The sequence below is a fragment of the Pollicipes pollicipes genome, unplaced genomic scaffold, assembly GCF_011947565.3.
Source record: "Pollicipes pollicipes isolate AB1234 unplaced genomic scaffold, Ppol_2.1 Scaffold_4002;HRSCAF=4701_pilon_pilon_pilon, whole genome shotgun sequence".
Classification (NCBI taxonomy): domain Eukaryota; kingdom Metazoa; phylum Arthropoda; class Thecostraca; order Pollicipedomorpha; family Pollicipedidae; genus Pollicipes; species Pollicipes pollicipes.
The window spans coordinates 7,041,137-7,066,386 of NW_023596420.1; the positions used below are offsets into that span (position 1 = coordinate 7,041,137).

The 25,250-nt window shown below is 58.1% G+C and overlaps 1 protein-coding gene across 1 annotated transcript in view; it reads left to right on the top strand.

Moving 5' to 3' along the window:
• Positions 1-24,436, top strand: part of LOC119093472 (protein bark beetle-like) — a 59,858-nt gene extending 35,422 nt beyond the window's left edge. Inside the window, 25 exon segments of the mRNA XM_037216426.1 lie at positions 110-527; positions 566-698; positions 1,120-1,277; positions 1,591-1,761; positions 1,990-2,060; positions 4,124-4,235; positions 6,582-6,718; positions 7,285-7,494; positions 7,735-7,975; positions 7,977-8,420; positions 8,456-8,532; positions 9,976-10,884; positions 11,266-11,384; positions 11,851-11,989; positions 12,511-12,767; positions 13,048-13,259; positions 13,557-13,787; positions 14,365-14,489; positions 14,904-15,029; positions 16,810-16,836; positions 17,331-17,456; positions 19,697-19,826; positions 21,021-21,225; positions 22,196-22,446; positions 22,838-24,436. Of these exon segments, the coding sequence (XP_037072321.1) occupies positions 110-527; positions 566-698; positions 1,120-1,277; positions 1,591-1,761; positions 1,990-2,060; positions 4,124-4,235; positions 6,582-6,718; positions 7,285-7,494; positions 7,735-7,975; positions 7,977-8,420; positions 8,456-8,532; positions 9,976-10,884; positions 11,266-11,384; positions 11,851-11,989; positions 12,511-12,767; positions 13,048-13,259; positions 13,557-13,787; positions 14,365-14,489; positions 14,904-15,029; positions 16,810-16,836; positions 17,331-17,456; positions 19,697-19,826; positions 21,021-21,225; positions 22,196-22,446; positions 22,838-23,362 (5,554 nt within the window). The 3' untranslated portion in view covers positions 23,363-24,436.
• Positions 24,437-25,250: the final 814 nt, after the last annotated feature.

The window sequence follows — 25,250 nt, forward strand, 5'->3', positions numbered from 1 at the left end:
TACTTCGCGGACCAGCTGGTGGCGACGCTTGAGGCTGTACAGCGGCGACACGCCGGGCCGTCGAGAAGCTGCCGCTCCAACTCAACACATCACGCACAACTTTTTCGAGCGCAACGCCCGGCATGTACGTGGTGAACATCGGCGCCTCTCAGTACGCGCACGACTCTGCTCAGCAGATCCTCTTCACCAAGAACTTCTTGCAGAAGAACAACGTGTCGGAGCCGTTTCCCAGCCTGAACCCGCGTAACCGCGTGGCGGCCGTGGTCACCGTCTCCTCAGCGTCGGCCGTCGTCTACCGCAACATCCTGGAGAATCCCGCCTCGCGCTACGAACTGGGTGTCCACTTCGAGGACCAGAGCGCCAACGCCAACTTCTCGCACAACTGGCTCGGCTTCAAGCGCTCCAACCAGGTGTACGACCGCGTGTTCGACCGCAAGGACCGCTACAACCTGGCCAAGGCCGACTTCGAGCCGTTCCTGCTGAGCGAGAACGACCCCAACTCGATTCCTCCTCTCGCTCAACGAGCAGTTCGTGCCGAGCTTCGGTCCGAACGAGGTGGTGCGAGATCGGCGGTGAGATCGCCGGTCAGGTCATCCTGCCCGACGGCACGTTCTCGGTCACCCGCGACATCTACGTCAGGCCGGGCGCGCGCCTGACCGTGGCCTTCGGCGTGCGCCTCGAGTTTGAGCACAGCGTAGGTGAGTGCTCGTCGGAGTGGCGGCCCAGACCATGCTGAGGTGATGGGCGGGGACAGGGGTGTGCACCAAGGCCTGAGGAGATTGGGAGGTTCAACGGCGGAGGACGATAAGACAATCGTTGACATCAGGGCAGGGCGCACGCAAGGCAAGGGGATTAAGTTCCTTCCCAGACCCATGGTGGAGCGGTAACGGGCTAGGACAGGCCCTTCGTAAGATGAAAGCACATCACTTTTCTCTCTCTCCTGGCTCGCCTTCTGGAACCTTATCCAGGCCCTAGGCCTATTTTTTAACACCCCGCCATTCGATGTGGTACGCCCCTGCCTTCCCACCTAGTTTGTGGGTGGGCACGTGGCAGCTTGGAGGTTTCGTTTCGAAGGGAGCGTCTCGTCCAGCTGTGCTGAGCAGCGTCCGCTGATCTCAGGTATGATGGTGGCCGGCCACCTGCACGCCGAGGGATCCTCCATGAGCGAGGAGAAGCGTGTCACGCTCAGTCTGCAGGAGCGTGACCAGCGGGACAACGTCAGCCTGGCGCCCGTCCGGCTGGTGGGCGGCCGCACCGAGCGCGAGGGCCGCCTGCAGGTTAGTCACATGGGATTTGGCGTACTACAGCACCTTGGTCAGGTTGCTTTGGCGCACTACCGCACCTGTCAGACTGACTGTGATACTGCTGAGAAGGGAACATTTAGCCGCCTTTCCAGGGCTATTGGCCATCTTTCACATCATGTCAGCGATCATGGCCTCATAGACGTGCCCGCTTTCATGGTTACTTACATTGCTGTGACTTTGAGCGCGGCTGACGCCACCTGATTGGTGTGGGGTGTGCTGAAGAGCTCGCGGGCCGCCGTGTCCTACCGTCGGGTCCTCGCTCTGACGCCACATCCGCTGCCGGCAGGTGCTGCTGAACAACGAGTGGGGCACGGTGTGCGACCACGGCTGGAGCGTGCTGAATGCGGCGCTGGTATGCCGCCAGCTGGGCTGGGTTGCTGACATCACGCTGGACTGGCGGCTGGAGCGGGCTCAGGTGCCCGCTGGCAGGGCCCTCGACTCGCGCGTCCTCTATGAGGTGCGCCACCGGCTGCCTGCCCACCAACCAACACACGGTCACCCACTGAAGCGTTTGATGTTGTTGACCGGCAAGGCTTCCTCCTGTCTAACACGATTTTGTGTGTGTTGTTTACTGTACCGTAGGCCTACCCACCTTTACGGCGGGTCTTGGTGACGGTGACCTCTGACCGGCTAGCTCGGTGGGCTGTTCGGTGACCGACACGGACTTGTGACCCGGTTTTGTCAGCACGAGTCGGCTGACGAGCTGGAGCGCACGTGCCCGCACGAGGCGGACGTGGCCGCTGCGCTGCTCCGATTGTCAGCTGGGCCGGCGTCCGGTTCGGCCTGCCCGCCCGAAAGAACATCCTGAACGAACGTATGGCTGGAAGCACGCCCGGCTGACTGACTCGATTTCACGCCACCTACACATTCGGGCCTGGTGATTGGGCGACGCGGCGGGCCGCACCGCCCCCTGGCGTGGAAGCAGACCACGTCACTCGCACGCGCTGACTTCGCTAGAGGGCGGAAGGCCGCGACACTGTCTCCCAGCGGAGACGAGGAAGGGAGAGGAGAAGACATGCGAGCACTTATGTCCCGGGTGATTTGATGAAGGGCGATGAATGTTGAACCACGGATCGGGCTCACGCTCGGCAGTGGTATGCTCAGGAAACGGACTCCTGAACCGCTCCGGCTCACGCTCGGCAGTGGTTTGCTCAGAGGAAACGACTCTGAACGGCTCGGGCTCACGCTCGGTGGTGGTATGCCCGGGAACGGACCTTGAACGGTTCGGGCTCACGCTCGGCAGTGGTATGCCCAGGGAACGGACTATTGAACGGTTCGGGCTCACGCTCGGCAGTGGTATGCCCGGGAACGGACTAATGAACGGTCGGGCTCACCTCGGCAGTGGTATGCCCCAGGGAACAGACTATTGAACGGTTCGGGCTCACGCCGGCAGTGGTACCCCGGGAACGGACTATTGAACGGTTCGGGCTCACGCTCGGCAGTGGTATGCCCGGGAACGGACTATTGAACGGTTCGGGCTCACGCTCGGCAGTGGTATGCCCAGGGAACGGACTATTGAACGGTTCGAGCCTGCGCTATATCCAAACTGAAGCCTCCTACTGCTCAGCATCTAGCGTTTAGAGGGTGGCACGTGACTATATTTCTCAGTGAAGACAATAGCTTCTGGCGCCGGCTAGTCACCTGCCGTGTTGTAGAGCAGAGCCATCTCGGGACGCAGCTGCGCGGTGTGGCTGGGCTCTTATCACAGGGCAAAGCTTGCTGGTGGTAGCGGTGTTTGTGATCAAGTATATTATCTGTACCACCGTTTTTTTCCCAGCATGATGACTGCTTCGGTACGAAGGCCACAAGATCGGATTCTAGCCTTACACATTGATTTGAAGCAACCCAGGAATGCATGGGCCCAAAACATGAAAAGCGGGAGTAAAACCGCGATGAGTTATCTCCCAACAAACTTGCATCATCGTTTGTGAAATGCTTCGACATGCATGTTTTTGCCCATGGAAAGCAGCCGAAATGCCCGCAATCTCCAAAGCTCCTCGACCACTTTGAACTTGAGTAAGCCTTGGCATTGACGCATACTGGAACGCCGGTGCATATATTCAGTGCTTCTAACCTGTGTGCCGCTCCCCAACGCTTCAGCGTTGATCTCTCACCTACCACAGCGCTGCGAATGGACTTCAATCACCACGTGCTGGAGTCGGTGGTGCTGACAAACAATGACGGGGACGGCGTAGGGCGTCATGTTCTCCGACGTTTTCAAGATCGACTATGTCAACCACCTGAACGCGCGTCGAGGCTAAGATGAACCGCGGCCACGGCATCTCCATTGAGAACGCTCTTGGATGAGATGACAGGTGAGTGACGTCAGTCGAAGTCGAGCCAACTCTGTGCCGATCAGGCCACCTCCGTGTGCTCTCGCTTATCCTCTCCGCCTGTTGGGCAGCCTTGTTTCGTAGCCCGTAATGCGTTTGGAAATATGTCGATAGGATAGATGCTCTTGATGTCCCGTTCCAGAGCCTTCCGAATTTCACGTTTCTGTTTGCGGGGTGGGCTTTGACACTTAGGTTAGCCTTCATCTGTTGACAACACAACACATGGTTGACAACACGGTTGACTATGATCGCGCGCATCGGTCGGGCGGCGCCCCGCTCGCACCACCCGTGACGTGCTGCCGCCGGTGTGGTGCTGTCCGCGTGCCGTGCCGCTCCGGACTGGCGGCCCCGGCTGAGCGTAGCCTGCCCCCGCCGCGCAGACTGTCTGGTGGAGGAAACGGCGAGTCGGGCCTGCACTATGACCGGCGCTGAGCCGTCACGAGCGGCGCGAGCTGCCTTGGCTGGGTGGGCCTTGGCGCGGGAGAGGCGTGTCAGCCTGCCGTCGGCCGCCACCCGGCTCGAGCTCGACCTCTACAAACCCACCTACCTGGTGACCGAAGGCAGCCAGGACGCCACCGAGCGCGTCTTCTACGTCACGGTGAGAGAGCGGGCCGGCCCAGAGGAGGACGGCCGCCGGACCAAACACCGGTCCGCTGAGGACGGACTGGGACATGGGACCACCGGCTCGATGGTGGGAGTACAAGGTGGCATTGCAACGTTCTAAAATGGACAGGAATGTCTGTTGGACAACGTGCTTCCATTGGTTACCCCAACTGTGCCTTCTGCGGGATTCGCTTCCAACTTTATCGGGTGGAATATTCGCGCTGGGTGCGTTGGACCGGGAAGTACGGGAGTGCTGTTGTCGCCTGGTGACAGTGCCTTTCCATGGTCTTCTCCGGAAGACCGAGAAGAACGGCAGTGCTGTCGTGCCTGGTGACGGTGCTTCCCATGGCCTTCTCCGGTGGACGGAGAAGTACGGGACTTCTGTTGCGGCCTGATGGACAGTGCTTTCCATGGTCTTCTCAGACGTCGCGGGAGAACGTCATCGGGATCCAGGTGCTGAGTCCGGGCCGCCGACGACTCGTCGGAGGACCTTCACATCTACGACTTCTACGAGGTCCGACCCAGCGCTGTGGTGAGTGGGCTGGAATCAGGGTGTCAACGGAGCTGTCGTGGACCTCCAGCTCATCTGTCGACGGTTGGTGTGCCGTTAGAAGCTCGGTGTTTTGCTGGTGTTTCCATTTTTGACGGTAAGTTCAGTATTCGATGCTTCCAGTGCACTGCAGAAGAAAGCCCACGCAAAGTCATAGTGCTCGGCGATATTGGAGGCTGTGGTGAATAATCACATTGGCTGTCGACTGTCTGTTCTACCGGGAATTATCTCAAATAAAGACCATTTTTCTAGGAAGTGCACTTGGGGGTGGAACAGTGATGTCCTTGAAAGAGGGTTGGCTCGCTGTCCATGTGTTGGTAGAGCTCCATGGCTGATGCGCGCGCCATGTGTTTGTGCGTTGTGAGGGGGGGGGGGCGTGGGCGTAGGTGTGGATTCGTACTGTGCGTGCGTGGCGCGCGCGTGTGTGTGGCTGACACACTGGCCGTGTGTTGGCCGTGTGTTGACTGAGTTCTGAGCCGGCTGGTCTGCCGTTGGCTGAGTCCTGAGCCGGCTGGTCTGCCGCGACCGACGCGCTGGTCGTGTGTTGGCTGAGTTCTGAGCCGGCTGCCCTGCCGCGGCTGACGCGTCTACTGTCTGCGGTCGGCAGACGTGGCAGCTGCGCCGGACCTCCTGGCGTTCCCCCATTCAGCTCGTCCAGCTACCAGATCACGCTGCGGTACGTGACGCGTGGTCCAGCCAGCGGCGGCGCCGTCCTCCTCCTGACAGCCGTCAGACGTAAGTGGGCCGCCACACGAGCGGACAGGAGTCTGGATGACTGACCCATGTTGACATTGTGGGCAGACGTCAGACGCTGAACTTCCACTGCCACACATTCGTTGCTTGACGTTGCTGCCCGCCGACATGTGTGAGATTTATTTGGTGGTCATCCTCCGTTGCTGCCGCCAGCAGCCGTAGTTGGACACTGGCGAGAGGCGCTGGGCGCCGACTGACACCCTGTCTCAGTGTCTGGCCGCTGGCATTCAGGGGCTCGGCAGCCCCAGCCGCCGACTGACGCTCTGTTTCAGCGTCCGGCCGCTGGCCCTCAGGGAGTGGGCAGTCCCGGCCGCCGACTGACACTCTGTCTCAGTGTCCGGCCGACTGCTGACCCTCAGGGGCTCGGCAGCCCGGCCGCCGACTGACACTCTGTCTCAGTGTCCGGCCGACTGCTGACCCCTCAGGGCTCGCCTGGCCGCCGACTGACACTCTGTCTCAGTGTCGGCCGACTGCTGCCCCTCAGGGGCTCAGCAGCTCCGGCCGCCGACTGACGCCCTGTCTTAGTGTCCGGCCGACTGCTGACCCTCGGGGGCTCGCCCGGCCGCCGGACTGACACCCTGTCTCAGTGTCCGGCGGACTGCTGACCATCAGGGGGCTCAGCAGCCCCGGCCGCCGATGACACCCTATCTCAGGTCCGGCCGACTGCTGACCCTCGGGGTGTCGGCAGTCCCGGCCGCCGACTGACGCCCTGTCTCAGTGTCCGGCGACTGCTGACCCTCAGGGGGCTCAGTAGCCCCGGCCGCCGACTGACGCCCTGTCTCAGTGTCCAGCCGACTGTTGGCCCTCAGGGGGTCGGCAGTCCCGGCCGCCGACTGACGCCCTGTCTCAGTGTCCGGCCCGACTGCTGACCCTAGGAGGCTCGCCCGGCCGCCGACTAACACCCCGTCTCAGTGTCCGCCCCGACTGCTGACCCTGGGGGGCTCAGCAGCCCCGGCCAGCAGGCGGCGGCGCCGAGCCCGGGTGACTGCCGTCCGCCGCGCCGCCGGCGGTCTGACACGCCCCCCGTCCGCCCGCCAGGCACTGACGTGCGGGAGGTTCGACCGACGTCGCTGCTCAGGTGGCGGCGGGCCTTGGGCAGGGTGCCGAGGCTGCGTGTCCGCAACTCGCTCATCCGGAAGAACCGACACGGCCCTCTCGACATTCTTCTACAACAGGTCTGGCTTGGCGTCGTAGCTAGCCGTTCGAGGCTCGATGCAGTCACGTGCTGTTCGGACAGGACATCTACATTAAGATACATGTCTACCAGCAACGCTGAACGATTTCGACTTTTTCGCAGAAAGTGATTGCATCAGTCCATACAAAGCCCTCACAACTAAAATGTTGCCCTCATGCATGTCTGTAAGGCTATGCACTCAAACACAAAAATCATGAAAGCTCGGCTTCTGCAGTCTTCTGCCATACAGGGCGTACGAGCCCATGTTAAGTCCAAAGCCTTCTGATTATTGCAAAGCAGAGAAAACTTGTAGCAAAAGTGAGACATCAATTTGCACAGGAGAGTATGCTTAAGCGTTCTACATGTTTACCTAAAAACTGGTCATTGGCAGGCTCTGACTCTTTAACAGTAAAACGGATGCCTAGTCATCACAATATTTCCCTAGCAAATGTACTCTGTGCTGACGTTGGGTAAGATGGCGTGCTGCAGTCGTCATGCCTACCGTCGCCCTGTCCGGTTGAGCAGGTCAGTGTGGGGCGGTTGGCACGTCTATACTGGCGTCTGCAGGTACCGCGGCGATCAGGGCGAGCTGTTTCTGCGCAAGGCCAACGCGTCGATCGAGCTGTACGACTCGGAGATATCTGGCAGCCGCGAGGAAGCCGTCTTCTTGCTGTCGCCGTACCGAGAGGATGTGTCGCGCAACATCTCCGAGCTGACTGTCGTCATCAACCGCACCAGGATCGACAACAACGGCGCCGGCGTCCGTCAGTTCGCCAGGTGCGCGCAGCGTCGGCCTGGTCCGGTGCTGGCTCTCGACGTTGTCAGGTGTACGAGGGGCGGTGTTTGGGTCTCCGTTGTTTTCGTTTCAGAGAAGCCGACCGTTATCTAGTTTTTTAAAAAAATATTTGTTGTGCCTACATTGCATTGTTAGCGGTCATGGTAGCATATTTTTGTGTTATGTGCGCATTGGTGCTAAATTATTTCCCTAACTGAGGTGACATCCTCCTTTTGCTGCAGGGATCACTGGCTGTCCAACAACCTCTTCCACTGGGTACTGGACAACAATACCATTACGTCCAACCGCCGTGGTGGCCTGGACCTGACGCTGCCGTTCGTGTGGCAGTACAACGAGAACTTCACCCACTCGGTCTACATCGCCGACAACACGTTTTCCGCCAATCGCGACTTCGAGGGCGTCATCGGCGGCCACTTCGCGCGGCTGCAGCTGCTGCGCAACACGTTCTCGGACAACGTGTGTGGCCGGGACGCGGGGCCTGCTGTCGGTGCGTGGCATGGAGAAGGAGCTGCTGATCGCGGGCAACACCATGCGGCGCAACACGGGCCGGTTCATGGTGCAGGTGGACATCGACAGCCAGTCGGAGATCCAGGGCCACGTCAGCGCCAGCCTCACGCGCAACGAGGTGCGCTTCAACGAGCAGCCGCTGACGGCCGCGGCGCCGTCCCTCCCGGCCAGCCACGTGATCGAAGTGCGCGGCGTGCAGCGCGTTAACGTGACGCACAATCTTTTCGGCCGCAACCAGATGGATTACGAGTTCCTGGCGGGCACGCGCTCCTCCAGTCTGGCAACCGAGCTGGTGGCCCGCCACAACTGGTGGGGCACGCGCGACCCGCACCAGATCCGGGAGCGCATCTTCGACTTCGACGACTGGAACAGCTACGCCATCGCCCAGTTCAGTCAGTCCGTTCCTGACGTCCGACGCGCTGGCGGGGGCCGGAGGAGAGCGAGCTGGAGCGCGAGCCGCAGCCGGACCCAGACAACCTGGGCGGCCGGATACGGCGTAACCTGACCCTCAGGTGAGTGTAGTGCGCTGGCCGTCCGGCACCGGCCTGTGGCTCGGGCTACCACCCCGACTGGCTGCGTACCTCCACCCGCCAGAGGAGCCAGACACTCCTGGCACTGGTAATATTACAACATCTCTGGTGACCGCTAAACTGTAAAATAATTTTATATCATGACTATAGAAATATGTTTGACCATGGCAGTGCGATGTTTGCAGCATGGGTTTCCGATCCTTTGGCGGCCTGTCCCATTTGTGACGCACGTTTGGACTGTGTGCGGCAGTCGTGTGTTGGACTGTGTGCTGCGGTCGTGTATTGACTGTGTGCGGCAGTCGTGTATTGGACTGTGTGCGCCACCCAGTAGCCGTGTGCTGCACTGTGTCGGGTGACTGTGTGTTGGTCTGTGCGGTGGTCATGTGTGGACTGTGTCCGGTGGCCGTGTGTTGGACTGTGTAGGGTGGCCATGTGTTGGACTGTGCGGAGTAGCCGTGTGCTGCACTGTGTCGGGTGACTGTGTGCTGGACTGTGTGCGGTGGTCATGTGTTGGGCTGTGTGCGGTGGCCGTGTGTTGGACTGTGTCCGGTGGCCGTGTGTTGACTGTGTAGGGTAGCCGTTTGTTGGACTGTGTGCGGTGGCCGTGTGTTGGACTGTGTGCGGTGGCCGTTTGTTGGACTGTGTAGGGTGGCCGTGTGTTGGACTGTGTAGGGTGGCCGTGTGTTGGACTGTGTAGGGTGGCCGTGTGTTGGACTGTGCCTGGTGGCCGTGTGTGTTGGACTGTGCCTGGTGGCCGTGTGTTGGACTGTGCAGGGTAGCCGTTTGTTGGACTGTGTGCGGTGGCCGTGTGTTGGACTGTGCGCGGTGGCTGTGTGTTGGACTGTGTAGGGTGGCCGTGTGTTGGACTGTGCCTGGTTGGCCGTGTGTTGGACTGTGCCTGGTGGCCGTGTGTTGGACTGTGCAGGGTAGCCGTTGTTGGACTGTGTGCGGTGGCAGCGTGTGTTGGACTGTGCGCGGTGGCTGTGTGTGGACTGTGTAGGGTGGCCGTGTGTCTGGACTGTGCAGGGTGGCCGTTGTGTTGGACTGTGTAGGGTGGCCGTGTGTTGGACTGTGCAGGGTTAGCCGTTTGTTGGAAAGGTGCGGTGGCACGGTTGTTGGACGGTGTTGCGGTGGCAGTGTGTTGGACTGTGCGCGGTGGCTGTGTGTTGGACTGTGTAGGGTAGCCGTGTGTTGGACAGGTGCGGTGGCCGCTAGTGTTGCACTGTGTGCGGTGCCAGCTCGTGTTGGACTGTATGCGATTGCCGTGTGCTGGACTGTGTCCGGCGTCCGTGTGTTGGACCGTGTCCGGCGACCGTGTGTTGGACTGTGTGCGGTTGGCCGTGTGTTGGACTGTGTGCGGTGGCCGTGTGTTGGACTGTGTGCGGTGGCCGCGCCGCCGCTGAGCCTGGCCGTGCTCTGCCGCAGGTGGCGGCCGCAGCCGTACGTGGTGCGGTCCGACATCACCGTGCTGCCGGGCGCCACGCTGCGTCTGGAGCCGGGCGTCACGCTCGAGTTTTACCCGTCGGTCGGCCTGCTCGTGCTCGGCACGCTGCTGGCCGTCGGCGACGAGAAGCGGCGCGTCACGCTGCGCCCGCTGTCGCGCCAGGAGGTGCACTACCGCGTGGGTCGCGCCCTGGCGCAGCGCCAGCTCTGGGGACACGACGAGCGGCCGACGCGGCTGCGTCTGTGCGCCGCCGGCCGCTGCGGCGGCCACGCCGGCTTCCTCGAGCTCTTCAACGCCACCACGGTGCAGTGGGTGCCCGTGTGCGACCGGCGCTTCTCGGACCGCAACGCCGAGGTGGTCTGCCGCCAGCTGGGACGGCCCACGGTGAACGTGCATCTGCGCCACGGCCGGCGGGCCGAGTTCCACGCCAGCTCTGTGAGCCTGGTCACTGCCTGGCCGGAGCCGCTCGAGTGCGCCGGCACCGAGGCCGAGCTGAGCGCTTGTCGACTGCGCATGACCGGCCGGCCGCTGCACGCCGTGCCGCGCTGCCACTGGCGCGACCGCTACGTCTTCATCGAGTGCGGCGACAGCAACGTTAACGACACGACGCAGGCCTGGGGCGGGGTGCGCTTCGCCACGCCCAGCTTCGAGGTGCAGTCGTTCTTCGAGCGGCTGCACGATGTGGAGACGCACGGCCGCCGCCGCACCCGCCAGTCTCAGCTGCACTTCGTGGACGTGGTCGGCGCCGGCTGGCTGCACGGCGAGAAGTCGCCGGCCGTGCTCAGCGTGTTCATGTCTCCTGACGTACGCGCCGTCACCGTCCGAAATAGCCTGAGCGACGGCGTCACCGTGGTCAACCCCACACACTCACTGGACTTCATGCACCTCTGGTGAGCCCGGCGCCTCGTGACCACGGCCTACCGCGGCCGACCGCGCTGCCCGTCACCGCCGTATCGGACAGGCGGCAAAACGGCATTCTCACGCGCCATCCTAGGCCGGGAGCCGAGCGCCGAGGCTTGAGAATAACTTGTTTTGAGCCGAGAAGCCGTCGCTGATGTTGTATTCGTTTCTGTCAGCTCAGGTGGTAAAATAACTACGACAGCTCAACGCCTGTTGTCAAGTTTGCATCGCTTGTTGATGCCGGTTCTTGGGTTGCAGGTACTATTATGACTTATCTCCTTCCCACGAGTAGGCCGCTCTCTCATGGCCTGACCTGCCTGTGTCTGGCTCGGGCGCCGTGCCGCCTTGATGACACTGCCACACATTGTCAGGGTGCACCACAACCTGGGGATCGGCATGAACACCATCATGCTGACGGGCGAGGCGCGCAGCTCGGGCCGCAGCTCGTTCGTCCCCATCCAGCAGGTTGCCCTGCCCTACAACCTATTTGGTGAGCAAATGAGTTCCTTTACTGTTTGGACTGTTTAGAGTGGTAAGCCAGTGCGAGGTGCTGAAATTTACGTCCCGTTAATCTTCCTCAACTTGTCCGTTTCAAGGTGCTCTGACTGAACAGGCAGGTGATGTGAGCGGCGTTTAATGCGTGATTGGGCTGTCGAATGGTGTGAGCGCCGTTTGAAGGCGTTCTGATGGGACAGGTGGCTGGTGTTAGCACCGTTTGAGGGCGTTCTGACCGGACAGGTGGCTGGTGTAGCGCTGTTTGAAGTCATTCTGATTGGCCAGGCGGCTGGTGTGAGTGCCGTTTGAGGGTGTTCTGATTGGACAGGCGGCTGACGTGAGCGCCGTTTGAAGCACAGGCCTGCTGGTGCGGTCGGCCGTAGTCGTTTCTCGCTTCACTTTGCTTGCCCAGCGAGCTGCTGCGCCGCTGAGTGTTGACGCCCCTGACGCCCGTCCCACAGGCATGGTGGACATGTGCGATGCGCACAAGGAGATCCAAGTGCAGGAGAGGATCCTGGTCTACTACAAGTACGACAACAGACCAGTGGACTGCGTCAAGATTTTCACATCGGCCGCCCGCATCAAAACCTTTGGATTTAGGCAAGTGGCCGGTCTATGTCACCCAGCCTCTGTCTGAGATGTAGTCCGTAACAGCTTATCTAGTCAGCCGTCGGTGTTCTGTCGCAGTCTGGACACTAAGAATTCTCTTGTCTGCAGCACAGTCATGTTTGGCCTTGATGATGGCCGGTCCTGCCGTGATCTGGCATTTACATTTTTTGACATACGCCGTGCTGGTCTTTACCGTTAATACGCTTCAGCTTTCCAGAGTATCACACCGCACATCTCGATAAAGACGCCTAGACGTGTTGGCCTGCCCTGCGTGCCTGATGCTGTAGTTTGGCTCACGCACCCTTGCTCTGGTCGCACTACTGCCTTCACGCCTGTAGCTATGACCCTCTCGCTTTTAGCTATGACCTTTTCGCCCGTAGTTGTGACCCTCATGCCCGTAGCTGTGACCCTCTCGCCTGCAGCTGTGGCCCTCTCGCCTGTGCCTGTGACCCCTCGGCTTTACTGTGACCATCATGCCTGTAGCTGCGCCCTAACCAGCACCTTTGCCGCAGGCTGCTGCAGTTTAACCTGGTGAACTCGACCGACGAGCCGCTGCTGACTCCCGACTTCCTCCGACTGTACGACGGCGACATCTACAACGTGACGTCCCGGCGACTGGCGGAGCTGACGGCCGACGCCGCCGACCCCACCGTCTTCCACACCACCAACGAGACGTCGCTGAGCGTGCAGCTGCACGCCAGCGGCGCCGGCAGCAGGCACGGCTTCATCGCCGAGGTCGTCACGCTGCCCGTCTCCTCGATTGGCTTTAGTGAGTGGCGCCGCATGTTCTTGCTCTACCGCGGCTGCGTCCTTCCAATAACGGCGTGAACCAACTCTACTTTTGAAATCTGGTCGGAGTTGGTGTTTCTCACACGGGTCTGTTGTTGTGCATCCAGGCTCCTGGGACCGAAGGTACTGTCATGTTTGTTTCTATCCTGAGCGTTGAAGTGTGCCCCAGCCGTGTCCTCAACTGAGCATAGCACAACATGTGCCGTAAGTAAGTTTCCTAAGGTTCATAAGTTTTAAGTTTTTTTCGTGTCTGTCGCCAGGTCGGGACGTGCGTCACAACGTCTCCTACTCGGAGATATCCGACAACGAGGGCGGCGGCATCTCCTACATGAACGCCGGCGAGATCAACCCGACGCTGACTCTCGAGTGGAACCGGCTGCTGCGCAACGGCCGTCGCCTCTACGGCAACTTCACCTCCAGTCGCGCCGCCGTCAACGTGGACGTGCAGAACACGCAGCACCTCTACTTCACGGTGGGTGCCGCTAACAGGGCGGCCCGGGCGGACGGAGACGGATCGGGTGGGTTGTCAGGCGGGGCTGAAGGCAGGGTGGCGGCGAAGCTGGTGCATTCAAGTTCGAATGGCTTCTCGCACGGAATGGGCTGTCTCTGGGCACATCATCGCTGTTGAGCACATATTTGTACTACCTGCAGTCAAGAGGGCTCCTGTCCGCCTATGCTGGTGATGCGGGTTGACGCGAGAGAGACAAACATTTGGTGAAACTAGACGCTCGTTTCCACGCGATTCCACGGTCGTGATGGTTGTCGGCAGAACAACGTGCTGCAGCACAACCAGGGTGGCCTGCGGATCCGCGCCGACTCCAGCGGCCTGGCCACGGCGCTCAAGGCCTACATCTACCTCAACCTGTTCAGCGACAACGACGGCTGGTCCACGCTCTATGTGGAGGGGCGCAAGACATCACCGTACCAGGAGGCCATCCTCTACTACAACTACTTCACCCGCGCCAACTGCACATATCAAAACGTGCTGGAATTCGCCCAGGTAGGATATCTGAAACAGCGATGTATGAGTGGTGGAAATGAGAAAGCTGGCTGTCTCTGCAGGTCTACTTTACTGTTGTTTTTTTTTGTCGTATTCTCCATTGTGTGCTGATCAACCTAAAATGTTACTTTTGTGATGCATCTGCTGGTTGCTATTGCTTTGGTGGCGACAACCAAACATAAATACACACGCACACGCACGCACGCACGCACTCACGTACTCACGCACGCAACTGTACACCCCCATATATATATATATATATATATATATATATATATATATATATATATATATATACATATATATATATATATATATATATATATATATATATATATATATGCCAAGTGACTGTACATAACCTCCACAGAACCCATGCCAAGACTAAAACTTTGCAGAGAGGTGAAGCGCATGGATGGAACATCTGGTTAAAATAAATATTTGGTGTGAATCAGGGGAGCATGCTGCTGTCTTCAACGATGTAGCCGACATCATTTTTCACTGCTTCATTCCCTTGAGGCGATGACTCCTAAGTGTATTTATTTTGTATTGACTTGTCCTTGTTATGATATCGCAGGTGGTCGCCAACTTCAGCTACAATCTGGTGCACAACAATCACGGCTTCCACATCATGAAGGTATCCGGCTTCGAGCGTGTCCACTTGCCCATCTACCAGAACTTCGCGCACAACGGCTTCTTGTGGTAAGCGAAACTTCCAGTCATTTGTGGCCTGGGAGCGTCGTAGTGCTGTTCGAGACAACCGCTTGCGTCACGCATGCAAAAAGGTGTATATTTCAAGTTCGATTACATTTGCATTCCACTTCCAGATTTACTCACTGCACTGCGACTGTGGCTGGGGCCAGTCGTTCGGTGTGGTGCATCTGGTGACCGATTAGATGGCGAAAGAGACGGGATGAGGGTTCGGACGTGGTGGCGTCTGGATAGGACACAGATCAGATGGCGAAAGAGGGGGACTGGGGCTTAAAACTGGTGGTGGTAGGACACAATAAGGATGCGATGAAGCAACGCACTTATTGAAAGCGTCGCTTGGCCGCTGTGACTGGGGCGCCGTGCCGTCGGCGACCGCTGACTATGGACCTCCGCCGGCCGGCGCAGGAATCACGCCACGGATCCGGAGGAGCGCACCACCATCCTGGCGGGCAGCGCCGGCCAGCAGTATGTCGACAACGTGCTGGTCAACCCGCACAACAACTACGAACTGGTCACCATCAACCGCACGCAGTGAGTGGGCATGCGTCCACACGGGGGCAGGGCGGGGCGAGGCTCACTGTGACGTGCTTGCCGTTATGTTTTCGTTGAATACCATAGGGATGTGTTGGAGGGAGCACTGGTGTGATTTGGGAGTCAAAGCCCATTTCACCGTCAAGCCTCTCTTCATATACGGGCCAACCCGGCCAGTACATGAAACCCCGCTGCATTTTCCCCACCTTTCCCGAAACCAATTAGTTTTAGCCTCTTTGAGTCAGTTCTCAGCTAATCATACACAAAACACGTTGAATGACCGCGCATTCCATACAAGGACCAAAATATGTCAAGGGAGCGCTACTCTACTTCGCATAAAAATTGGAAAACATTGTATTTCTGTTTTCGGATTGTGATCCAAAATATAGCAGCGTTCCCTTTGGCTTGATGTTTTCTCATGGTACGTTTCGTCTATTTACGTGATTCGCGTGTCACGTTTTTCTTTGCGATCATCGCCGAAGCGTTTCAGTAAGAGCGCGGAAATTTTGAGGCCTTCCTTATCATTGACTTAACTTAACATCGCTTTGAAATATGATAGCGCCTGGCATTGCCGTCGTGTGCTGTGGCTCGACATCTAGACAAAACAATGTCTGTTCACATCCACAGCTAGGTTCTGTCTAACGCCAATTTTTTATCAAAACGAGTTTCATGTTATCTAATGGATGGTGAACAACCATCGGTCACGCCTTGAAGGCCATGCATAATTGTCATAGAGAGATGTAGAAGATGGATGGTCAGTGTGTTCCATGATGTTCCGACGTCAGTTTAGGTGCTGAACCAATGAGTGTTTGTGTTTGCCGATATGATAGCTCTTAGCCCATTGCAGACCACGTTTGTCGTGTCAAATGCACAAACATTGCAAGGACAGGAAAGGCAAGATGCGTGGCAGGGAACGATGGCTCTGACTGCATTCTGAACGGTTTTGGTATCGTTAATGATAACAAATTGGAAATAATGCACAATCAATGCTGCAAAAGCTGATGTATCAAGTGGCAGGGAGGGTGCCAAATTCAAAAATGCAAGAACGAGTGGTAGTTTTCATGATTTGTCCACGTCTTGGCATATGAAGTACCTTCAGTGGGACGTTTGTCAGCTATCTGCATGTACAAGAGCCCTTTAATAACTGCGAAAGCCATGCTTTCGGGACTAACTAAAATTGGCCGAGAATGAGTTTGAATCTGCCGTAAGGGCTTGGAATTTGTTCAAACGGATTGGGACGTCGTGAAGGGTGTGGAGGAAGTTTTCTATTGGGGATATGAATCCATAAAATATGTGCACTTAATTGGGCGTTGCGTGTTCAGCTGGGCTGAAACATGTAGGATTCCCACGGTGTGAGGCTGTGATTCCCACGGTGTGGGGCTGATTCCCGCGGTGTGGGGCTGTATTTCTGTTGCTGCTCTGACAGACTGGACGGGTTGGATCTGCGTGGATTGGGTTTAGAGCTGATAGACTAAGTTCCAATTGATCCTGGAAATCAAATCCATGAAGAGCCCTGCTATGCACTGAGTTGTTGCACAATCTGTCAGTCTGCCACCAGATACACACGCACACAGCCTTTGCTCCATGCACAAGCACACCTAGCTATGTTCGTGAGTGCGTGCGTGCGTGCACAGGGGTGCGGATGATGGTGGTGCGACTTTTGGGGGCGTGAAAGCGCCGGGTACACCAAATTGGTCTCGCTTGCTGGGTTCTGAGAGAGCACGCCGCATATCATGGCACGCGCACGTGGCTTACTGAAACATCTTCCTTCTGTTCGCAGGCAAGATCTTAAAATTTCGAACTATAGGTGAGTTTCTCTCTTTGCACTGGTGTTTTGCTGCGCGCTCGCTCGTACCCCTGATGTCCTGGCACCCTCTTAAGGTCGGAGGACCGGCATGTTCGTCGGCTGCTATTGCGATGACCGTCATGGAAAGCGCCACCACTCTGCCGGGATGGTGCCTGTTCGCGGTCAGCGGTACTGCTGTAGTGCTCTGCGGTGCTGCTGACTGCTGGATTTCTCGATTGATCGTATCCGCGGAGGCCGGAGCTGGATTTCCCGATTGATCGTAACCGCGGAAGCCGCAGCTGCCCGACATGTCTCCGGTGGCGCTGGCGCAGTGTTTGCCAGCCACGCCACCCATTTTCTGTGAAAGTCGGGGTTGCCTCACTGTTCAGCTTGCACGGGGTTATGTCACATCAGTCGGACCCCAGCTGGGGCGGGCGTGACGAGCGGGGTGGCCGGGCAGGCCCCGGTTCGCGGAGCGACCCGGCGTGCTCAGGCGTTGTTTCGCGGCGCGGCAGGTATGAGGTGTGGCGCACCCCACTGGACGCCCGCCACAACTGGTGGGGCTACAACGAGTCGCTAGCCATCCAGGGACGCATCAAGGACAAGCTGGACGGCCAGGGCTTGCTGGAAGTCGACTTCAGGTGGGAGAGCTTGCTGCCTGCCGTGGCGACCCGTACTCAGAAGGCGTTACGTCTTCACGAACGCGTCCGTGTTACGGTGCGCATACCGCATCACTGACACACGTGGCTGTGCACCGCACCACTGACATGCCGTTTTATGTCTATGTTTATGGTCTATTTACCACCTACTAGATGTATATTTATCATATATATGCATGTCTATCATCTGTCTACATGTCTATTTTCCAACCATCGTTGTTCCGCTACAATCGCTTGCCGAATAATGACGCGAGGCATTCCTTACGTCAGACTTGGCAGTGAGAAATGCAGCCTCAAGTATGCCACCGGGTGCAGAACTGATGCTGGTTTGGGGGCGACCAGACGCCTGGTGGCCTCTGTGTGCACGTGTGTCGACATCGACGGCAGCCGTGGTTTGGGAGCAGCCAGGCGCCTGGTGGCCTCTGTGTGCACGTGTATCGACATCGACGGCAGCCGTGGTTTGGGAGCAGCCAGGTGCCTGGTGGCCTCTGTGTGCACGTGTATCGACATCGACGGCAGCCGTGGTTTGGGAGCAGCCAGGCTCCTGGTGGCCTCTGTGTGCACGTTTTGATTCTTCCTTACCTAACTTTGATTCTTCCTTACCTAAATTACTGCTGCTTGGTTTGGGGCATAAATTATGCTTCTCAACTAGATCGATTGGTAATTTTGCAAAAAAGGGCTGTGCGTCTTATAGAAAATGTGTATCCTCCGCAAAGCTCAGAGCCAATCTTTAAACGATACAAAATTTTGAAACTATCGGATATTGCTAAATCTCAAATGTTAATTGTGATGCACAAATTTTTAACTTCACAGCTCCCTGCATCATTCGATTTAATTTACAATCTCTACGAATCCAATGACATGGATATGAGGCGAGCAAAACATTTAGAACAACCTTTCTCTTATCGTAATTATAGACTATTTACAGCATCCTGCCTTGGCCCTAAGCTGTGGAACGACATTATGGTTCCATATTTTCCAGGAATAGCCGATATCCCTGTATCGAAAACCATCGTTAAGAACATCATCCGCAAACATTTCGTGAACACATATTAACGTAACAAACATATTTGAAGACATTGCCATCCTTGTGCTGTACATATCCAACGCACTTCATATTTGACCTCCTTCATGTTTCATAATCAATTTCTGATATAAAGTCATGCACATATACCCAAATTAATGGCGCTGGCTCCGGGAGTTCTCCCAGCAACAAGCTCTGCTTAGCTGGATGGACTCCCTGGAAATCCAGCCCAAAACCCAGCACAAAAATGACCAGGTAATTGCCCCCTCCGACTTGTGACTGTATAACCCTTACTAACACCGGGAATTGAGTGGTTGTAGATTATTGGGCGGTTGTAGCGGGCTGTCATTAGCTGATTTTGGCTAATGACTACTTTAAGCCTTTTCATCTATGATTTTTCCCTCCCCCTCACATAACACAATTCCCTCGGGTCTGCTCCACCTCCTCGCCTGTTTTTTTTTTGAAAGTTTGTTTCATCTTCCTAGCTGGGAGTGCCGCGACTTGATTTTATGTTTTCTGGTGTTAACGTACGGTTAACTGCGTCGCTGGGATTGAGGGAGGGGCACTCCTGGTTACCTGTTCTTGGGTAACGGCGTAGAAAAAAAAAGTGTATCGACATCGACGGCGGCCGTGGTTTGGGAGCAGCCAGGCGCCTGGTGGCCTCTTTGTGCACGTGTATCGACATCGACGGCGGCCGTGGTTTGGGAGCAGCCAGGCGCCTGGTGGTCCCTGTGTGCACGTGTATCGACATCGACGGCAGCCGTGGTTTGGGAGCAGCCAGGCGCCTGGTGGTCCCTGTGTGCACGTGTATCGACATCGACGGCAGCCGTGGTTTGGGAGCAGCCAGGCGCCTGGTGGCCTCTGTGTGCACGTGTATCGACATCGACGGCAGCCGTGGTTTGGGAGCAGCCAGGCGCCTGGTGGCCTCTGTGTGCGTGTGTATCGACATCGACGGCAGCCGTGGTTTGGGAGCAGCCAGGCGCCTGGTGGTCCCTGTGTGCACGTGTATCGACATCGACGGCAGCCGTGGTTTGGGAGCAGCCAGGCTCCTGGTGGTCCCTGTGTGCGCGTGTATCGACATCGACGGCGGCCGTGGTTTGGGAGCAGCCAGGCGCCTGGTGGCCTCTGTGCACGTGCATCGACATCGACGGCGGCCGCCGTGCGCTGCGCCTGACCATTGGCCGGCCGGTGTCCGCAGCAACTTCCACATGAACAACAGATCCCTGCTGAGCGGCAAGTGTCCGCCCGGCTGGACTCTGGTCGATACCACCTGCTTCATGTACATGCCGGCACCCCTGAACTTCAGCGAAGCCAAGCAGTTCTGTCTGGTAAGCTGTCCGTCCACCGCGCGCCGCTCGATGACGTCTGGCGTGGGCGAGCAGCGCGGCGACATCAGTTCCCCACCCGGGAACGCCGGCACGTGGGCCCTCTATCCGGAAACATGGAGACGTACGCTCCCTATCTGGGAACGCGGGGATGGTGGCTCCTTATCCGGGAACAATTGACTTGCCGGACCTGACGAACGTCGTGTTGCGATGTTTATCAGTTTTGCGTAAATGAGTCGGCCTACTGAAAGCAACTTCGGCTGTTTGCGCTGAGTTGTCACGATAACAGCGAGTGATTACTTCAGGCTGGGCGGCGAAGATATTAACGTGCTTGTAACAAACGGGCGGATGAAAATTTACCAACGTTTTGATACCCCTGAGAGCAGTGCGTTCCATCCCTGCCTTCTACAAAGTACAATAACTTGCGATAATAGCCTAAATATTTGAACAAGGCGATTGCCGAGGTGCCGCATCCACCCCCGTTTAGCCCCCCCCCCCCTCCTCCCCCCACTCCAGTGGTCACCGCCGCCGCTGCCGGCCCTACCCCCACTCCAGTGGTCACCGCCACTGCTGCCGGCCCTACCCCCACTCCAGTGGTCACCGTCGCCGCCGCCGGCCCTACCCCCACTCCAGTGGTCACCGCCACTGCTGCCGGCCCTACCCCCACTCCAGTGGTCACCGCCGCCGCCGGCCCTACCCCCACTCCAGTGGTCACCGCCTCTGCTGCCCGCCCTACCCCCACTCCAGTGGTCACCGCCGCCGCCGCCGGCCCTACCCCCACTCCAGTGGTCACCACCGCCGCTGCTGACCCTACCCCCACTCCAGTGGTCACCGCCACTGCTGCTGACCCTACCCCCACTCCAGTGGTCACCGCCGCCGCTGCTGGCCCTACCCCCACTCCAGTGGTCACCGCCGCCGCCGCCGGCCCTACCCCCACCCCAGTGGTCACCACCGCCGCTGCTGACCCTACCCCCACTCCAGTGGTCACCGCCACTGCTGCTGACCCTACCCCCACTCCAGTGGTCACCGCCGCCGCTGCTGACCCTACCCCCACTCCAGTGGTCACCGCCGCCGCCGCCGGCCCTACCCCCACTCCAGTGGTCACCACCGCCGCTGCTGGCCCGCGCCCACCCCAGCGGTGGCCGCAGCCGCCGCCTTGCTCGCGCCCACTCCAGCGGCCTCTTCTTCTGCCGGTAGGACGACAACGCGTCGATGCCGTACCTGCGGACCGACTACGATCAGCTGGTGCGCTACATCCGAGGCCGCCAGGAGCGCTACAACTGGCGGCTGGACCGCGTCTGGGTGCAGCACCTGGACATAGTCAGCGGCTGCAGCTACTTCGTGCAGCGGCGCGTCGTCACTGGACGCTGTGACCTCCAGCTGCCCTTCCTCTGCGAAATGGGTCAGCACTCGGCGGTCGGCTCCGAACCCCGGGCCTGACCCACACTGTCCGTGGAGAGCACGCCGCGATGGCCAGACATTCCCTGCTCGGGAGGGGAGGGGGCAGAGTCGTGTTTTGAGTCATGTGGCTGCACACAGTGACAAAGGATTAATGATCAATTTTAGTCAGTCAGGAAACTTTCTCTATCTCACCCTTAATTCGCTGCCTCTAGCTTGCACACTAGCGATTCGTTCTGGACATATCAGATTAATAGTCGCGGATATCGGTCGAAGTGTATGAATGCGATGCACCATCCCGGGTGGACAATACAGCCTACGGACGGGTGTGAACATGTGCTCCACCTGCCCCGGGCGATGATGACGAATATCGCTGAGGCGTTTGTGTGCGATGTGTCCCCGCGAGACAGCTCTGCCGGACATAGGATCTGAAACGGCCCTCTGTGTGTGCATCTATGTTTTTCATTTCTGAAAGGAGTTGGTCATATCTGCATTGCGCGCATGTACATTGCATGCTATGTTTGTCGGAACTGAGAGGCCTTGGCCATTTTTTGCTGGCGTAGGTTATGCGTCCCTTCTATAAGACGCACGTGACACGTATTCCTGCAATATGCTTAAATTTTTACGAGTGGAATGCACGATGTTAACTTCGAAGTCGGCCAGCAAAGCATCCTCCCGCAGACATCTTGCCTCAGAGAACAGTGAATCCTCCCTCTTTGCATCCCGGATCTTGCGGGCGTGCCATCGGTGTTACTTGTTCACGCTTCGTTGCAATCCTGACCTAAAAGTTTTCGGCCCCGTGATCTGACATCAGATCAGTGTGACCTAACCCGACCTTGCAGTTCCTAGCTCAGTGTGCTTCCGCTCCACTGCCGTGACCCGACCTAACGTGACATTGCTGGTCACCACGTGAGGCAGATCGGTTCTGGTGACCTGGCGCGCCCTGACGGCTGGCCTGTGACGGTGTGCCGCAGACCCGCGCGTGCACGCCGACCCGCTGTCGTGGACGCGCGACGACGTGGTGATTGGCGTGCTGGGCGCCGGCGCGGCGGCCCTGCTCTTCCTGCTCGTCATCCTGGTGCTGTGGGTGGCCAAGTCGCGGCACCGGCACCGTGAGAAGCTGCAGCGCCGCAACAGCATCCGCAGCAGCGTGCGCAGCACCCGCTCGCTGGCCAGCAGCTTCTCGGACGTGTCCGGCGGCACCGGCTACCGGCGACGGCCGAACGTGAGTCAGGCGCCGGCACTGACCGGGCCGCCCAGAGGGGACCGGCCCGAATGGGCCAGGGTAGCAGACCCTGTGGAAGCAGGGCCTCCGACGGTGTGAGGACCGGGTAACAGACGGCAGGAGGGCAGGGCACCAGACGGAGCGAGGGCAGGGCACCAGACGCAGCGAGGGCAAGAAGGCGAACCGGGTGAAGAGGACAAGAAGGGTGCCACGATTGAGGCCACAGACGGCGTTGCGCGGGGGGGGGGCAGTGGACGGAATTGTGGGGTTAGTAATGGATGTTATCACCGATGCCACCATTGTGTTAATGTTGACTCTCCACCCTCCCCACCCCATCCCCTCCCCTACATACACAAACATCAACCCGCTGACGCCACCCGTCCGCCCACAGCCGAACCCGATGCCAGACGGCGCCACCGGCGGTAGTATCGACTCCATCACCAAGCCGTCGTTCGACGAGACGCACTCGACGACAACTTTTGACGACCGCTTTGCTCATGACCCGCGTCTGGAGAACGCCAACGTAGACGCGATGGTGCACCCCACTTTCGACATGGGCTACGAGAATCGCGGCTACCTGGACCGATCTACCTTCACGTCGCGGGGTTCGTCCCCGTGGGAAGCGGCGGGCGCCGGCGCCGCCGTCGAGCTGGAGCCCCGCAAAGCCCACCCGGCGGCCGACGATTCGGGCGGCAGTGACTCGACGCTGGAGCTGAAGCGCCCGTTCGGCGACGAGGACGCTGGCTCGGACACGATCCCCGTGTACCAGGGCGTAGCGGCGCAGCCGACGCCGTCGCCAGGTGGTGTGCAGGTGGCCCGCTCGGCCGACCCCTTCCCGCGTAGCCCCAGTGTGGCGTCCGACGACTATTTCCAGCAGGGCCGCACGCGCTCCCAGCCGCTCGAGACGGCCATGTGAGCGGGGGCGCCCCCCGCCGGTCGCACCACCGAAGGCTAGCTGGCTGACTGGACAGCAGACCGGCCGCTCCGGCTGACCAGGCGGCAGACCGGCCGCTCCGGCCAGTGGCGGGCGTCCAGTGAACGGACGCCCGGCCTGATCTGTGATATGTTTATACTGGCGCTGCAGCATCACACGTCGGATCGGAAGCGGCCGGTGCATTTGCGTGAGGTTATTTGGCGGCGCTATCCTCTACGCCTCATCACTGCCCAGTATCGACGCTGGCGGTATCCGCCGCCTCACTGCTGAGAAGGGGGGTGCACTGCTGCAGCGTGCTCCTTGCGGTCCCAAGTGCTAGATATGTTGCCCCCGTCTCAGAATCGTGGACGTATGTGTGAGACACGTGTGAATATTTGAAAATCACGTCATACTGAAGCGTATATTGTGCATATTTTTAAAGAGGGCGAGTGGGCTCCAGTGTTCCAATGTTTATATCATGCTACATCACGAATATGGTATGCATTGATCATCAACCATTCCACTCATCACGATTCCGTCCATATTAAGCGAGAGGCAGGGTTGTATTTAAAAGTGGATCACAAATAAAGTGTTATCATGGGAAATGGTTGCGCACAGCAGCAAACATTGCCTCGGGAGTTTATCGACCGTGAAACAAACTTTCGCGGCAGTTGTGTAATATCTAAAGGGCGAATGGTATCTCTGCCCTGATGTGAAGCGTGCCTTCCAGGCTTCGCGTCTGTCTTTTCGCTTCGTTTCACCGATATTCCTCATCAAAGTGTGTGCTCGACCCGTCTCAACCGTGCGACTGGTCCCCAGCGCTGAGATCCTAGCCTCGGTCAGCTGGGTCACTGGCCTCCAGCGGCTGGAGTTTAGCCCCAAGCCGTGTCAATGACGCGGCCTTCACCGTTGGTAGGTGACGGTATCGCTGTCTGCCTCTGGCGTTTGCATCTGTCTCCGCGCCCGCGTACTGTCTAGTCATAAAGGACAGCGGAGGGTGGCGCCCACAGCCGCCAGATGCGTGCAACTTTGTTTACAGGGCGCAGGTGGACATGTTGTGGTGGCACACGTTTTCTACAAATATACATACTTTATAACAAGGCTGCATTTTGGCTGTATCCTAAAGATGGCACCGGCTTCCTGGGAACCACGTTATGCATTTTCATTTATCAGGCATTCGCCACATAAGTCGCTACCTTCATGAATATTTGTTGGCGGCGGCCCGCGGGCACCGTCCTCCGTGGTGCTTCGCAGGTCCAAAGGCCATTCCTGTGCCGGGACCTCTCCTGAATCTGGGCTAGCTTGACGGTAGCATCGCGTAAGTCTTCGTATCCTGAACACAAGGATCTGAACTCTGATCATGTTCGCCGCAAGATGCCGCGGCCAGCCACGATCCTTACGACTAGCAATAAGCCTAGCTATTTGTTATATTGTACTGTTTAATATATGAAGTAAATCTTGGCTGAACAATTTGTGAAAAGCACTGATCTAAGGGGCTTTGGAAAAACACCGTGTCACCGCTGATCTGTCACATCAGCACCGATATGGTATGGTCTGTAGTATATTTCTGGCACCTGCTAGAATTATCCTGATGAAAGCTACGATGTTTGGCAGCATTTTATGGCTCTATCTGCTCATACAGCGAAACGTTAATGCGTCGACATGTGTTCTTCGCATGCCCACGGTACAAGTGTTCATGAGGACAGATCAATACTAAGCTTTGAGATTCGTTTAGCTGCAATAGTGAGTTGCAATCTGGTTTTGCCTATTGAAAGTTGTTTGCAATTCCGCAATTTTGCCGCCATTGATTCGAAAAAGTGTCACTTTTCGTCACCAATCTATCCGGTAAATCAGAAGCTTTTCCATCCCTGCATTTAGACACAAGACAATG